The sequence below is a fragment of the Stylophora pistillata genome, chromosome 6 (genome assembly GCF_964205215.1).
Source record: "Stylophora pistillata chromosome 6, jaStyPist1.2, whole genome shotgun sequence".
Lineage (NCBI taxonomy): Eukaryota > Metazoa > Cnidaria > Anthozoa > Scleractinia > Pocilloporidae > Stylophora > Stylophora pistillata.
In genome coordinates this window covers 19337998-19352074 of record NC_142524.1, presented here as the reverse complement: position 1 = coordinate 19352074, position 14077 = coordinate 19337998, and the positions used below count along the sequence as shown (strand labels likewise).

Here is a 14077-nt window from a genome sequence, read left to right as displayed (position 1 = left end):
TAGTTTTGACAGTTAGTCGCAGTCTCTTATTAGACTCTTTACAACTGTCTAGATCAGTTTAAAAGTCAAGGGGTCATGAATAATTGCGCGTACTATTACAGATAACGCCATTTCCTACCAATTGCTTTTTTCACCCTAAATCTGTAACCTCGCTCTATTTCAACAGCAGTTCGTTGATTTTCCATTAGAAGTCATTTGAAGGGCCACTCAAAAGCCTGTCAAGTTAGTCATAATTTGTATATTTGATCAAAACGATCTCGAGGCACCTAAACAAATCGTCGCGAATAGAGAGAGATACGGGAAGAACATTCCGCAGTGGTTCATACAGCGTGTAATTTCACTATTTCCGAATCAACGGCGATGTCGAGTTACGACTATGTCTTTCTTGCTGAGGTTCCTGATGAATACACTTGCCCGATATGTAGCAACCCGATGAAAGAACCTGTCCAAACGAAATGTGGCCATCGCTTTTGCCGACTGTGCTTGGAGAAGTCCATGGAAAGGTAACAACTCATAGCTAGGATTTGTATCGAGAAGATAAATCCTGATGTCTGACATTTTTGTGTGCGTAAATTAATAGGACCACATTGGTCGGTTATGCAGACACTCATAGAATTTAACAAGTTATATTTTTGGCCCAATCAATTGCGTTGTACCAATTTCATTATCCATTTTGAATCAATGTGCAAAAGAAGACAACGATTGTACAAGCTGGAGGTTGGATTAAAAGATTAAAATAGGAATGTATGAAACAGTACCCGGCCGAGGTCATCATCCGAGGCCGGGTGAAACTGGCTAACTTGAGACACCCATAAATAATCACATCCCAACTCTCTGGGAGAATCTTTCGGCTGGCTCTGCCACACACTTAAATAGCCGGTCATAGATTAAATGAGCTAAGTCGAAGAAAACGCCATAAAACTCACTTAGTCAGAAGCTTAACCGAGGAGAAGTGATTTGTCTTGTGGGGAATTAGTGAGGAGCCCAAACTGTCACTATTCTCTCCCAGAATTTACTTCTCAAAAAAGCAGGCAGAACAACGATACGCGAAGTCTCTGACCGCGGACTGAAAACTACTCACAATGATTTTCTTATCTCATGAACATAATTTGATCAAAACGTAAGTTGATTGGCTATAAAGTTCTTCCCAACAAAGATAAACAAACTGATTTATCGGAGCGGACAGATCGTGACACTCGATTTCCGGCGGATAATTTTGAATCGTTACAATACTAATTATCCTGTTTCCGACAATTTTGTTTGGAGCATAAAATTGGATCATTGTAAAGATTGATCTCCAGTGGGGCCCAACGTAACCAATCTCCAGAATAAAACTAAATTAATAGCTGGCTGGAAAATTTCGAACAACACAAACGCCGGTGGGACGCTATTTCTCGCGGCGGAAGTGTAATGGGAGTTTTGCAAAACAAAACCTGTAGCAGGCAAAAGAGAACTTTCAGGTTCCCGTATCAATTAAAAAAATGTCGGCCTACTTCTCTGATTGGGATTACCCAACTCTGGAGTGTCATTCGTCAGTAGCATGAAACACAATTAAAAGCCTTTCAAAATTACTGATAAAGCTCGTCTTACTTACTGTTTAAAAACTAGCGGAAGAAGAGTCCTTTAAAGCGGTTGAAGACGCTGTTCGTAGTAAATGAGGTGTTAATTTTCATAACAAGCATGATGTATCAATAATTTACCCGACTTTATTAGACGCCGAAATTCAGTCATGTAGCCAAAAATAGATACATGGGATTTTTTTCTACTATCGTCGAAAATATATCGCTGCGGCGAAACTGCTACAACGATACACTGAACAATTTTTCATTAAATTCCACCAAACGGTTCTTGATATTTTGCTCGATAAACAAGCTCAACGGTGCTGAAACGACATTCAGTATCATGCCCAACTTCCCATACAATTTTACTTTCGGTTGAAGTCTCTAAGATTGCAATGAGTTATGTCAGTTGGACCTCGAAAATAGAACTGGTATTTGAATTAGACAAGAGATATAAAAAAGAGAGAAGAGAGAGAAAACACTACCTATAAGTGAGCATCTTGTCTGAAACATGTAAGTCTAACAACCTTCGTATTTTTGTAGGATGCAAGAATGTCCTATAGACAGAGGAGACCTCGATGCAGACACCCCAACAGTAAGTCAATGTCAGCCAATGTCCAATGTCAGCCAGTAGAAATCTAAGAGTAAATATGATGGGGGGCAGTGGGAGTGAGTCACCACCATAACTCCAAAGACAAACCCCAGTGGTGGATGTTAGAGAAGGGTCCGTAGTTTTCTCAGTCAAAGTCAAAATCTCTAGCTCCTTCCTTGAACCCATTCAAATGGAATGTTCATAAAAAGGCAGAATTTTAAGATATCTGTTCACCAGTTTAGTGAAATCAACCTATGTGTGAGCCATGACGCTCTTTGATTTAAGTCTGGCTTTCACTGGCGACAAAAGCGGAGACGGAGTCGTAAGAGCGTTTTCAAAAAAAATGCAACCTAGGGAAAATCGAAAATCGGAGTCGTGAGGGGAGTCATAAGCTCAACCGAATCGGAATGGGAAGAACCGAGTCCGCTTCTGACTCCAACACCTGTGATCCAGTGAAAACTAGATTGCCGGAGTCCCAAGAAGAAGCGGAAGAACTCCCCAATTTCAATGCCAGTTCTCAGGCCCTCCGCGGGCAGCCTTCCGATTTTGACTCCCATAATCGGCTGAGTTTTCACCAGATCGTAAGCGACGGAGTCGTAAGCGGCATCCAAATTTTTCTTCCGATTTCGTTGGCAAAGTCTTGCAAACAAACTGATATTCGTTTTAAATTTGAATCGTAAATCTTACTTTGTTAGAACTCCCAGAGGCTTTTTTCTCTAGATTGAGAGTAATAAGTAATGAATTATCCTTTTTTTTCCTTGGGGACAAGAAATCCTGTTACTTCTAATCGTCCCTCAAGACTCTTAAGTCGTCCTTCAACGCATACACACGCAAATAACTCTCGATACCGTCATTTAACGATGACCGTTAAAAAGGAATCTTATGGCGAGATTGGTTTCTACCTAGGAGTCCTGATTTGTTGTAGATTAAGGGTCCAATAAAAACAGGAATGTAGGTAAAGTAGGGTTATACTGAAGTTGAACTTTATGTCTCGCTTTAAAACAGGACATATTTCCCGATAAAGCGAGTGAAAGAAAAATTTTGGATTTCGAAGTGAAGTGTCCGAATGAAATCGATGGCTGCCAGTGGACTGGCGAACTGAGAAATGTTGAGGTATGTGTTTCGATAACGCATAAAATTACCAACAATTTAAAAGAACAAAACGAAGTGCAACTAGTAAACATGATATTTTTGATAAAAGTCATGTTTTGCGCCACCAATTACTGAATAATTGATTCAGTGTTGTGTCAATCAGAACATCAATCAGCAGATGTCGAATTAAAGTTGAGTGTGCATTCATGTGTAGTGTTGGCTGTCACAAATGGGAACTGTTCGTAGAAACAATAGTTAAACATTTACCTTGCTTTTTCTAGCTGAAAGCGGTTTGGTAAATTGCTTTTCGTTGTAAGGTAGGAGACTTACAAGGCGTTCTAAGTTAAAAGTTAGGGTACAAACTTAGCTTAGAATTAATCAGTTATCCAACAACAAGTATTTATAAGATTAAATTGATATTAAATAATTTATTTGATTTTTGTCCTAGGCGCATGAAGCAAGCTGTGATTTTGTGAAAGTGAAATGTGGCAACGTTAACTGTTCTGCAATTGTTTTACGGTGGGATCTTCAACATCATAAAAGTGAGCTTTGTCCAAGGAGGACAGTCTCATGTATTTATTGTGGAGCGGTCTATGTTTGGTGTCTAGAAGAGGTATTTTGTTCCCTGTTTCTTATCATGTTCCTGATTTTGATATGGTTGTGGAACACATTCGCTGTTTGTCCCAGGTTGGCAGGTGCGGTGCCCTGTACACATCACGCCAAGGAGAGGGGGAAAAGGATGGGGTCGGGAGGTGGAGAAGGGAGAGATCTTCCTCTCGGGCCTTCCTTCCGCTCCCCTTCTCCCTGTTTCTGCTTGCGACACAGGCGATGTTAGCTTTAAATATACAGCTTTATTCTCACAGACAGCCCTACCCTCCAAACCGGTCAGGATGGAATAAATCTTATAGAAGGGAGCTTTTTAAAATGCTCTTCAAAGTGGATGAATTTTCCCGGACTCACAAAACTCGCGACATCACCGTCTACTTGATGTTCAACTACTTGAATTTTCCCACGACACAGAACAACTGTTTCTTTAGAAACTGATAACCTGTGTATTTCATTGTTTGCATAACTCAACATATTTTGAAAACAAAACTTTACAGGAAACCCTTTATCCACTGATTGTCTGTCGTTATTCTAAGGTTTTTTTTTTTTCGTGTTTCGACGGTAATGTCAGGGCTGATTTATCGAACTATGTTCACATTCCGTAGCTGTAAGCTAGATTTCTACACTCTTAAATTAATGTTCTTTGATTAAACTGGTATGATGTACGACGTTTTCCACTGTACCATTGTGAAGACCATTTACGTCTCACCATGTGTGTTATCCGCAGGAGCACTTCGACACCTGCCAAAATTTTCCCTGCTGTTGCCCACAGAGATGCGGAGTAAGGGACGTTCCAAGGAGCGAGGTATCGGCGTTTGCTCTTCATTCTACATCATGCCTAACTCAAAAGGGGAAGTTGCATGCTTCTCATTGGATAAGCACTTCGTTTGTGGTTATGGCTGAACAGCTCATTTCATCTTTCACTTAATTCTTTAGTTTTGAGAATCTACCATCCTATATAGCCATGTGTGAAGAAGTTCATGCATTCATTTTCCGTCACTTTGAATTTAGTTTAAAGGTACAGCTTCCCTTAGTCTGGGTGATTGCTTATCTGAGGTATCGTGCACTCTAAAAGTCATATTTCCAACTCTTACACTGATTTAACTTTAGATGGAGACTCACCTTGAGTTAGAGTGTGGCCATACTGAAGTGGACTGCAAGTATAGACACATTGGATGTCAAGTCAAGGTAAGTATCTGAGTTTAGCGAGTGTGAATTCACGTTGACTTTTGTGGTCTTTTGTTGTTTTATGTGTGACCCAAAGGAAATCCTTCCCCACGTCAAGCTATTTGGACCTCCCTCTTTCCCACCCAAAATGCAGCCATTTCAAAACTTTCGAAAATATGGGCCACAATTGGGTGCATATTTAAAATGATAATTTTGATTACCTTTTTTTTCCCCTCAATATACTAAGATTCAAAGGAATGGCCTACACCAACATTTACAAGCCAATGTCGAAGTCCATTTAAACTTGGCTTGTGAGAGGTTACAAATGCTTGAGAATGAAACCATGATCGGACAAAAAGAACTGGAGGGTTTAGTTACCACACATTCACAACTAAGAGAACTCGATGCTGCGATGAATGATGTTTTGCAAAGAATGAACAATATAGAGAGATCAATGAAAACGGTGACATCCAAACTGCAAAGCAAACCAAGCAACGAGTTGACACTCTTTGAGGCGCGAATAACTGGCAACGAACGGAAAGGGGAACTGCGTGATGAAATGATGGAAAATTATCGTAGAAAGCAAAACAATTTACAAAGCGAAATCGAAGCAATAAGGCAAAGGATACATGAGCTACCAACCAAGGGGTCAGCCAGCACTGACAGGAGGCTACAAGCTGGTGCTTTAAGTAAAAGCACCTTGCCTCTTCCAACATCAGTGACCCCTTGGGCGCTTCCTCTCCCTAGACCAGCAGGCGTTCCTCAAAATCAAAGGAGAATTTCTGGAGTCGACCAGCTTGCAGAAATGACGGACGATGATCGCTTCGCCTCTACTACAAGCGAAACACAAGGTTCATCTCGAGAGCTCCCAAATAACAGGCATGTCGGCAATAAGTTTGTCTGGAAATTTACCCAATTTAATGATTGCCTTCAAAAAGCTAAAGATGGATCAAATACTTATTATTATAGTGAACCATTCCTCACTGGTCCTTACGGATACAAAATGCGCGTGGAACTGCATCCCAATGGACTCAGTGACGGATTGAACACTCACCTGTCGATTTTTGTTCGTTTAATGAAAAGTGAATACGATGGTATTTTGCCCTGGCCATTTGACAAGAAGGTTACAATTGCTCTTATTGATCAGCAACCTTGTCCAAAATTGAGACGAAATATTCAGATGTGTAGTTTTCCAAGGAGCAGTGGGCATTTGAGTCCTTGCTACTCAAGGCCGGTTGAGGAAAGAGCTCAGAATGTAGCATTCGGATTTTGCAAATTTGTTACTCAAGAGCGGCTTAAGACTGGACGCTACCTCGTAAACGACACACTATTTTTCTGTGTGGAAGTAGAAGCTCTAAAACCCTTATTTTGATATGTATTCCTGTCTTAGAAAAAGAAACTGGATTAGATAAAAAAAAAAAATGAGACGAAACTGAATAAATTACCACACTGTTAGTATTCAGGTCGATAAAACGTGTCAGACAATGAAAATGATCTTTCACTTTTCATATCAAAGGATATCGTTAAGTTATTTTGTAGTGACTGTGACGTGTGTGACTTAAACAATAAATCGAAGTTGTTATAAACGATAGCAAAAAAGAAAGAAAAGCGATTTATTTACCGCCTCCCAGTTGGCTCTATGGTTAGAGCGCTGGACTGTTGAGCGGGAGGTCGAGGGTTCGAGCCCCGGCCGGACCAACACTCAAGGTCTTAAAACAAGTGAGAAGAATATGCTACCTTTCTATATCAAGAAATGGTTAGATACTCTAGTCTTCTCGGATAGGGACGAATAAATGGAGGTCCAGTCTCCTGCAGGGTTAGGGGTAGGAGACGTTAATTTCCCATGCACGAGATTACTGTGTGATGGATGTCCTCCCCTGGGGTGGTTGCTGGGTGGGAATTGGCCCTGAAAAGCCCCCGTGGGGAGTGGTCAATTAACGTGTGTATGTGTATGTATGTGTATGTATATGTGTATGTGTGTGTATGTGTATGTATGTGTATGTATGTGTATGTGTATGTGTATGTATGTGTATGTGTATGTGTATGTATGTGTATGTATTTCAGTTCCATTACTTAATTTTACTTGCATTCAGTTGATTGTTACTTTGAAGTGTCTCTTGAACGACTTATAGGTTAAAGACAGTTTGTACGATGAAGAATATTGAAGTTTGCTCTTCAGTGTTGTAATATTGTCCAAAATGAATGATTACAGAACTGTAGACAGTACGCATCATCTGACGAGTCAGTCCACTTCCCAAGGTTAAGTTTAATCAGGCAATAAACTCCCGCAATGATGACGATAGCGGTTGACAAATTGAGATTAGATTATATTTTGAAATACACTCAAATTGTAAGCGAAAGGAAGCAGTATTTCCACTTCTATTTTGGAGTGAATCGTCGGCATAATTACCTCGATAAATAAAGATTGATAAATAAAGATTGATGAGATTGCCAACACTATATGGCTCTATTGTTTGAATGCACCTTCTCATTAGTCGATGGTGTGGTTAGATATGGGTCAGAGAATATAAACTGTTTACAATTTCTTGCTATGAGTGTCAGTCAAGGTGGTGATGTTTCAGATTCGCGCTCGTAACTGGGAGATATTTCAAAGAAGCAATAGCGAGGCCTTTTTTTCGTAATTTCACCCTTGCGCACGTGTGTTTCCAGGAATGAGTTACAACCTTGTCAAGACATTCAAGGAGTCCACCGTTTTTGATTTTCAAATTGTTTCCTCATCTTCATTCTCTTGAAAATGGTTTCTTTTCTGTTGATCGACCACTACAATTTGCAAGCTCAACTAAATATTACCAGGATATTAACAAAAGCTGTCCCCAATGCCCAAGGAAAATGTCTCTCTAAAACAAAGCATGAAAATCTCTTATTTTCTCCCAAATGAAAATTGCAAATACAGGGAACATGCGTGGTCACCATGCGTGGTCACCATGCGTGGTCACCATGAGTGGTTACTATGCGTGTTTTCGCTAATTTAGGCAAGTTGGGCTCTGTCGTACACAACACAACACCTTCATTTGCTGATTCTAGCTAGGAGCGTCATATCGACGTCTGGATTTGACTACGAGTTCGTTGCTAAAGTATGTGAGGACAAGTGCAGACGAAATGCGGCCATAGGATTTGAAAGTGATGTCTAAAAAAGGCGGTGAAAAGGTAACAAAAATCTTAGTTGCATGTGGACAATTAAGCTGAAAGCCTTGCTATTCTCTCAAATATGCAACTAGCCGACGGTTGTTTTCTCTTTGGCCTGAAATTTCTCAATCAGCCACTCTTTAACTGATTAACCCTTTTACGCCTTGGAGTGACCAGCATCTAATTTCTCTTTACAGTATAACCCCCCAGCCCCTCCCGAATCAAACATTAAGGTCATAATACACCGTGGCATTGTGCATATTTTGACGACAACTTAGATGATAACTGGCAAGCGTGGCTGGATTTATTCTTTGCGGCAGTGGATCAGTGTATTCCGAAGCGGAGACACAACAACAAATTTAATCCTGCCTGGATTTCAGAGGAACTCATTAAGCTCTGTCGAAAGAAAAGACATCTTTTCAGGAAGGTAAAGCGAGTAAACACAGATTTCTTGTGGATGAGATATCGCACTTTAAACAACTCTGTTAAGAAAGAGTGTAAAGCAGCGAAGCAGAACTATATTAATGACCTGGCTGATGAGCTTGCTACTAACAACAATCCCAAGCCGTTTTGAAGCTTTGTGAAATCTATGCGTAAATTAAGGGTCTAACAATCTCGTCTCACTTAATATCGACGGCGTCACTCTCTCGAATGATCTTGGCATTGCTGAAAGTATGAATGACTTTTTCTCCTCTGTGTTTACATCAGAACACTGCGATAACTTCCCCGAATTTGAATATGTCACCAATAGTAAACTTTCAAACATTCTTTGTAACACAGTGGAGGTAGAAAAGCTGTTAAAAAATCTGAAAATCTACAATCGTCTAGACCTGACAGCCCAACACCACGTATTTTGAAAGAATGTGCGAGTGTTTTATCATCACCTCTGTGCCTTTTCTTTAACAGATCGTTTTCAACATGTAAACTGCCACATCTTTGGAAACTTGCTAACATCACACCTTTGTTCAAAAAAGGCAGTAAGACTCACAGGGATAGTTATCGTCAGGTCTCATTAACATCAATAGGGTGCAAGGTCGCGGAAAAAATCGTCAAGTCTCGCGTGATGGATTTTTGGCGAAATATAAATATCATCAATCCGAACCAGTTCGCTTACATGGAGGGCCGATCAACGCTTTCAGAGCTGCTCTCTTGTTATGACGCCTGGGCGAAATCACGCAATAACAAGAAGCCCACTGGCATTGCCTTTTTGGATTTTTCCAAGGCGTTTGACAGCGTACCGCATGAGCGTCTCCTTTTCAAACTTGAGCGTCACGGTATCGACGGCAGCACTCTTCAGTGGTTTCGAAATTTTTTTACTGGCCGGATGCAACGCGTCGTCCTGCGCGGCACTTGCTCGTCCTGGTCTCCAGTTTTATCAGGAGTAAACCAGGGAACAATCCTTGGTCCCGTCTTATTCATTTTATATGTAAATGACATTTCATCAGGAATTTCATCTACTGTTAAACTGTATGCAGATGACACCATGCTTTACAGACATAGCTAGAGACACAAACATTCTTCAGTCCCGACCTATTTCACCTGAAGAAGTACGTGGTCTGAGGTCTAGCAGTTAAACTTCAATGTGAACAAATGTGAGGTTATGCGAGTAACACATAACCGTGATAAATTTGTCCCACACCACTCTCTCGTCCCGCACAGAGAATGTCTAGGCTCAGTGAGTTCTGTAAAAGACCTTGGCATTACAATCTCGCATGACCTCTCGTTGACTCCACTCGTTGTTGAGGTTGTCAATAAGGCCAATAAAGTTCTTGGTCTAATCAAGCAAACAATCGGTTCTGTAAACAAGGAAATCTTTTCCACATTGTACAAGACTCTTGTGAGACCAATCCTAGAGTACGCTTCCCCAGTATGGTGCCCTTACCTAGTTAAAAATATTTTCTCTTGGAGAAAGTTCAGAGAAAAGCCTCTCGATTGGCGAAGGCGAAGGGGTTGAAGTTGACTGATAGAAGGCTATATTTTTCCTTGGTAGAATGCTATAAACTTGTATTCGGGCTGAATGGCCTTCATTTTTGTGATTTTTTGAAGTTTGCTTCAAACCGTACTAGGTCCAACCACAATTACAAACCGTAGGTTACTGGCAAAATGTAATTGTTATAAATATTATTTTTTTGTTAAAATCATTCGTGAATGGAATGACCTGCCCGCCGATGTCGATGAGATAGGTAACTAATAACACGTTTCAAAACAGCTCTTAAATTATACAGGCGTATTTCTTAGGTTTTTATCCGTCTTAGATTTTATTATAAGCATACATTTTTAAATTTTAATCCAGCTTAGATTTTATTATAAGCTAGCAAACATTTTGAAATTTTATTTCTTTGGAAGTTTATTTACATAGGGTTAACCTCTTAAACTTCCTTTTTAGGGTATTATTTGTGTTGTTTATTTTTTGATACCTTAAATAAAGTATGTATAATAATAATAAGAATGATGACAATGATCAACAACTACAGAAATTCTCAATCAAAAAGCAAATTCTCCTTGTTAACATCCTGGGAAGGCTATAGAGAACTGTATGGAGAATATGCATATACTAATATTAGGGTGTGACAGGTTAATTAAGTTATTAACTTAATTTAATCATCAATCTGTACTGTGACAGATAATCAATAACAAACGCTGTTCAGTTCAACATGCATTGGCTTTATTTCCACATATCACACGTTTAATTACTCTCAGTGGACAACTCGAAATAGACTACAACCAAATCTTTGACTTGCAACAACACGTTTTCAACGAACAAGATATACCATAGCATAAAGTTACAACACTCAACAATGTTTGGGAAGGGGTGGCTGAGTTATGTGTCCAGTCTATTAGGAGCTTGTATAACTCTTCCACTGCAGGTTCAGGCCTGAACAAGGCCATAATACATTGTGTAGGATATTTTGCAAGAAATGCTCTGCCTGTAAAAATCCATGATAAATCCTTCCACAAGATCTTGCAGATCAAGCCACAACTTAATCATGTCATATGAAGGTCACTGTAAATCAAAAGGGATCAAGTCTGCTGAGAACACTAATATATTTCTTCTCCTACTATTATGTTCCCTTCATTCACAACATTTCAACAATTCTATGAAGTAAAGTAAATATTACATTTATTTGCAAAACATTTCTTAAGGAGCACGAAGGTTTTAAGCAATACAATCTTTGAAAGGATCCTTTTTCAGTTCTGTGGAATATTCTTGATTTTCCCTTATGGATCTCAGGGGGATACTTGAACAGATCTTGAAAAGATCTTGACATTGGGATCCTTTGAAGATCTTGATCAAATTCTAAAGGATCCTAGCAAAGATCTTCCCAAAATCTTGACAAGGATCCTTGTAGAATCCTGATAAAGTCCTTGAGAATCCTTTACAAAGATCTTAAAAAGATCATGAAGATTGATAGGCATATGTTTTGGCATGTAGGAACTTAAAGGATCCCTACAAAGAACTTTCCCAGGATTTTTAGTAGGATCTTTGTATTACATAGGATCCCTGAAGGATGTTTATCAAATCCTTGAAGATCTTAAGAAATGATTTTGAAAAGGAAGATCTTTGAAGATCTTTCACAACAGTGACTGATAATTTAAAGGATCCCTTCCAACCACAATACATTGCGCGCGCGATATGTGAAATCCGCCATTTTCTCTGCCATCCGGTATTGGACAAGTCGTGAAGTGGAAAGAAATCCTCGTTCATCCGAGTACATTTGCCTCACTGAGGTCTTGAATTTCCTCAATCGCGTTCCAAATTTATTGTTCTTTCTATTTGACTAGTTATTTCTTAATTATTTTTTCTGTTTGGGCGCGCAGGGTATTGTGGTTGGAAGGGATCCTTTAAGGATGACCTTGTCTTTAATAATCTTTGCCAGGTCTTTGATAATCCTTAAAGATCCATCTATGAGATCCTTTTTTTTTTTTTTTTTTTTTTTTTTTTTCATGTTTTGAACTAGGTCACCAACTACCTATTGCAGTAAATTTAAAATTGAACTTGGAAGTTAATTTTTAAATTTTCGTTTTATTTTGGTGTCTATATATGGGATCAAACAATTGACTGAGGAATTGGATGAATAAGCCCAGAAGAGTACACTTTACTACTTGGTCTCATCATTTACTCCTCACAAGATCTGAATCATAATTCTCCTTTTATGTGTTGCACATTTCCTTGTAAATTAGTTTCAAGAATTTGGCATTAGATCAAGATTGCAACCTCTAACTGATAAGTTTGAGTATTCTCCTTAGCTAATTGTTGGATACTGTGTGGGAGAAGGGAGAAGTTACATGTTAATCACTTCTGGGAGTGAAAGGGTTAAGGGTGAATTTTATTATAGGGGGTCTCTTTCTTTTATTTATTTCAATCTTTCTTTTTTCAAAATTCATCATCGATCCCTTAATTCCACATGAAATATATGTGGATGTTGCCACTGAGAGGAACATTTAGGATTTCCAACATATGAAAATGCCTTAGCAATAAAATGGCTGTGAATGGACTGGAGAACTCAGAAATATAGGGGTTAGTCATGGTTTCTCCACCTAATTTGGCCAGATTGTAAAGTTTCATGATACAAAAGGATTTAATTATTCTATTATTTAAAATGCTTGATAGCCAAAGATACATTTAATTATTAATCTCAATCATTTTAATCTTTCCAGTTTTATTTGTGTGGGTGATGGGATGTCTGATCTTTTGATTAATTTTGCCTCGTCCACCTAACTCAGGTCACATGGTTAAAGAAAAATGCATAAAGCAAAAGGGAAAAAGGAAATAACCAAAATTAAATACATTAGGAATCAATCTACTAGTTCTAAAACATTTTTAATTATCATTTGAATGATTAAGGTACCTAATTATACTTTTTCCTGTGTTGTGGATTGTTTCTCTTAGTATAAAAATGTAGTCTCGAAGAAAGCATTCATGCTTGGAAATTTGGATTTGCATGCTCTGAAAATTTTTTATTTTTTAATTTTCTGTTTTTCATTTCCACTGCTACCTTTTTCCAATTATGACAATCCTCTTGTAGTAAGGTCAATTTGCCAACTGTAATGCTTTCAAATAGAACAAATTTATTTCAGACTAGCTAGCATGACTGCTTAGATGCATCCCTACCAATTTCTCACAAGTCAGAAAAAAAAAATTGTGGCATATGCGGCTATCTGAGGTAATGGGAATTCTTTACAAAGATGTTTTATTTTGTTTTGCCTTTTTTCAGGCACATGAATCCCACTGCAGTTTTGTAGGGGTGAAATGCACTAACATTGGGAGGATTGTGAAGCTATTCCCTTGAAAAAAGATCTGAATAATATCATGCAACAAAAGAATGTCCAAAGAGGAATGTGGAGTGTTACTACTGTAAAATATTCTTTGTTTGGTGCAGTAAAAAGGTGATTATGCAGGGACTGAGTATTTTTTGTTTTGTTTTATTTACTTGTTTCTTTCAGTGAACTATTCTTTGTGGAACCATATGGATACAAAATGTGCCTTGATATTTGCCAAATGGACCTTCAAGAATTACAGGTAATACTCGCCTCTTTTTGTATGTGCACTTAGTGAGAGGGAGGAATGACGACCAACCACTGTGGCCTTTTCAGCAGAAAGTGGTGTTCACCTTAGTTGACCAACAAGATGATACTGAAAACGCCGGTTAGAAAAGCTTTCAAAAAATCAAAGAAGGGACTGGTTTTGATAGCTTCGTTTCTCATCTGGACCTTAATAAAAGACGTTACGGTACATAGATAGAACGAATCATTTCGCATGTAGCCGAACATTTGAGGTTCCTTAATGTTTGCATCATCTGTTATCTATAATTGAAGAAACACACAGTAACATAAAATCGCTGTGTTTCAACTTAACTGATGATATGAATTCAATTCACTAGTAGAATAAAATAATTTAGGAAAGAGACAATGG

The 14077-nt window shown here is 38.7% G+C and overlaps 1 protein-coding gene across 1 annotated transcript; it reads left to right on the top strand.

Moving 5' to 3' along the window:
- The first annotated feature begins 113 nt into the window (after positions 1-113).
- LOC111327454 (TNF receptor-associated factor 5) lies at positions 114-7476 on the top strand. Its single transcript, XM_022931648.2, has 7 exons — positions 114-503; positions 2103-2154; positions 3157-3264; positions 3692-3856; positions 4577-4654; positions 4960-5037; positions 5264-7476. The coding sequence occupies exons 1-7, from the start codon at positions 361-363 to the stop codon at positions 6386-6388; spliced, it is 1749 nt and encodes a 582-aa protein (XP_022787383.1). The 5' UTR covers positions 114-360; the 3' UTR covers positions 6389-7476.
- Positions 7477-14077: the final 6601 nt, after the last annotated feature.

Coding starts and splice junctions, on each gene's coding strand:
- LOC111327454 (XM_022931648.2), top strand. CDS start 361: ATGTCGAGTTACGACTATGTCTTTCTTGCTGAGGTTCCTGATGAATAC. Junction 2,155..3,156: donor TCGATGCAGACACCCCAACA/GTAAGTCAATGT, acceptor GCTTTAAAACAG/GACATATTTCCCGATAAAGC. Junction 3,857..4,576: donor ATGTTTGGTGTCTAGAAGAG/GTATTTTGTTCC, acceptor TGTTATCCGCAG/GAGCACTTCGACACCTGCCA.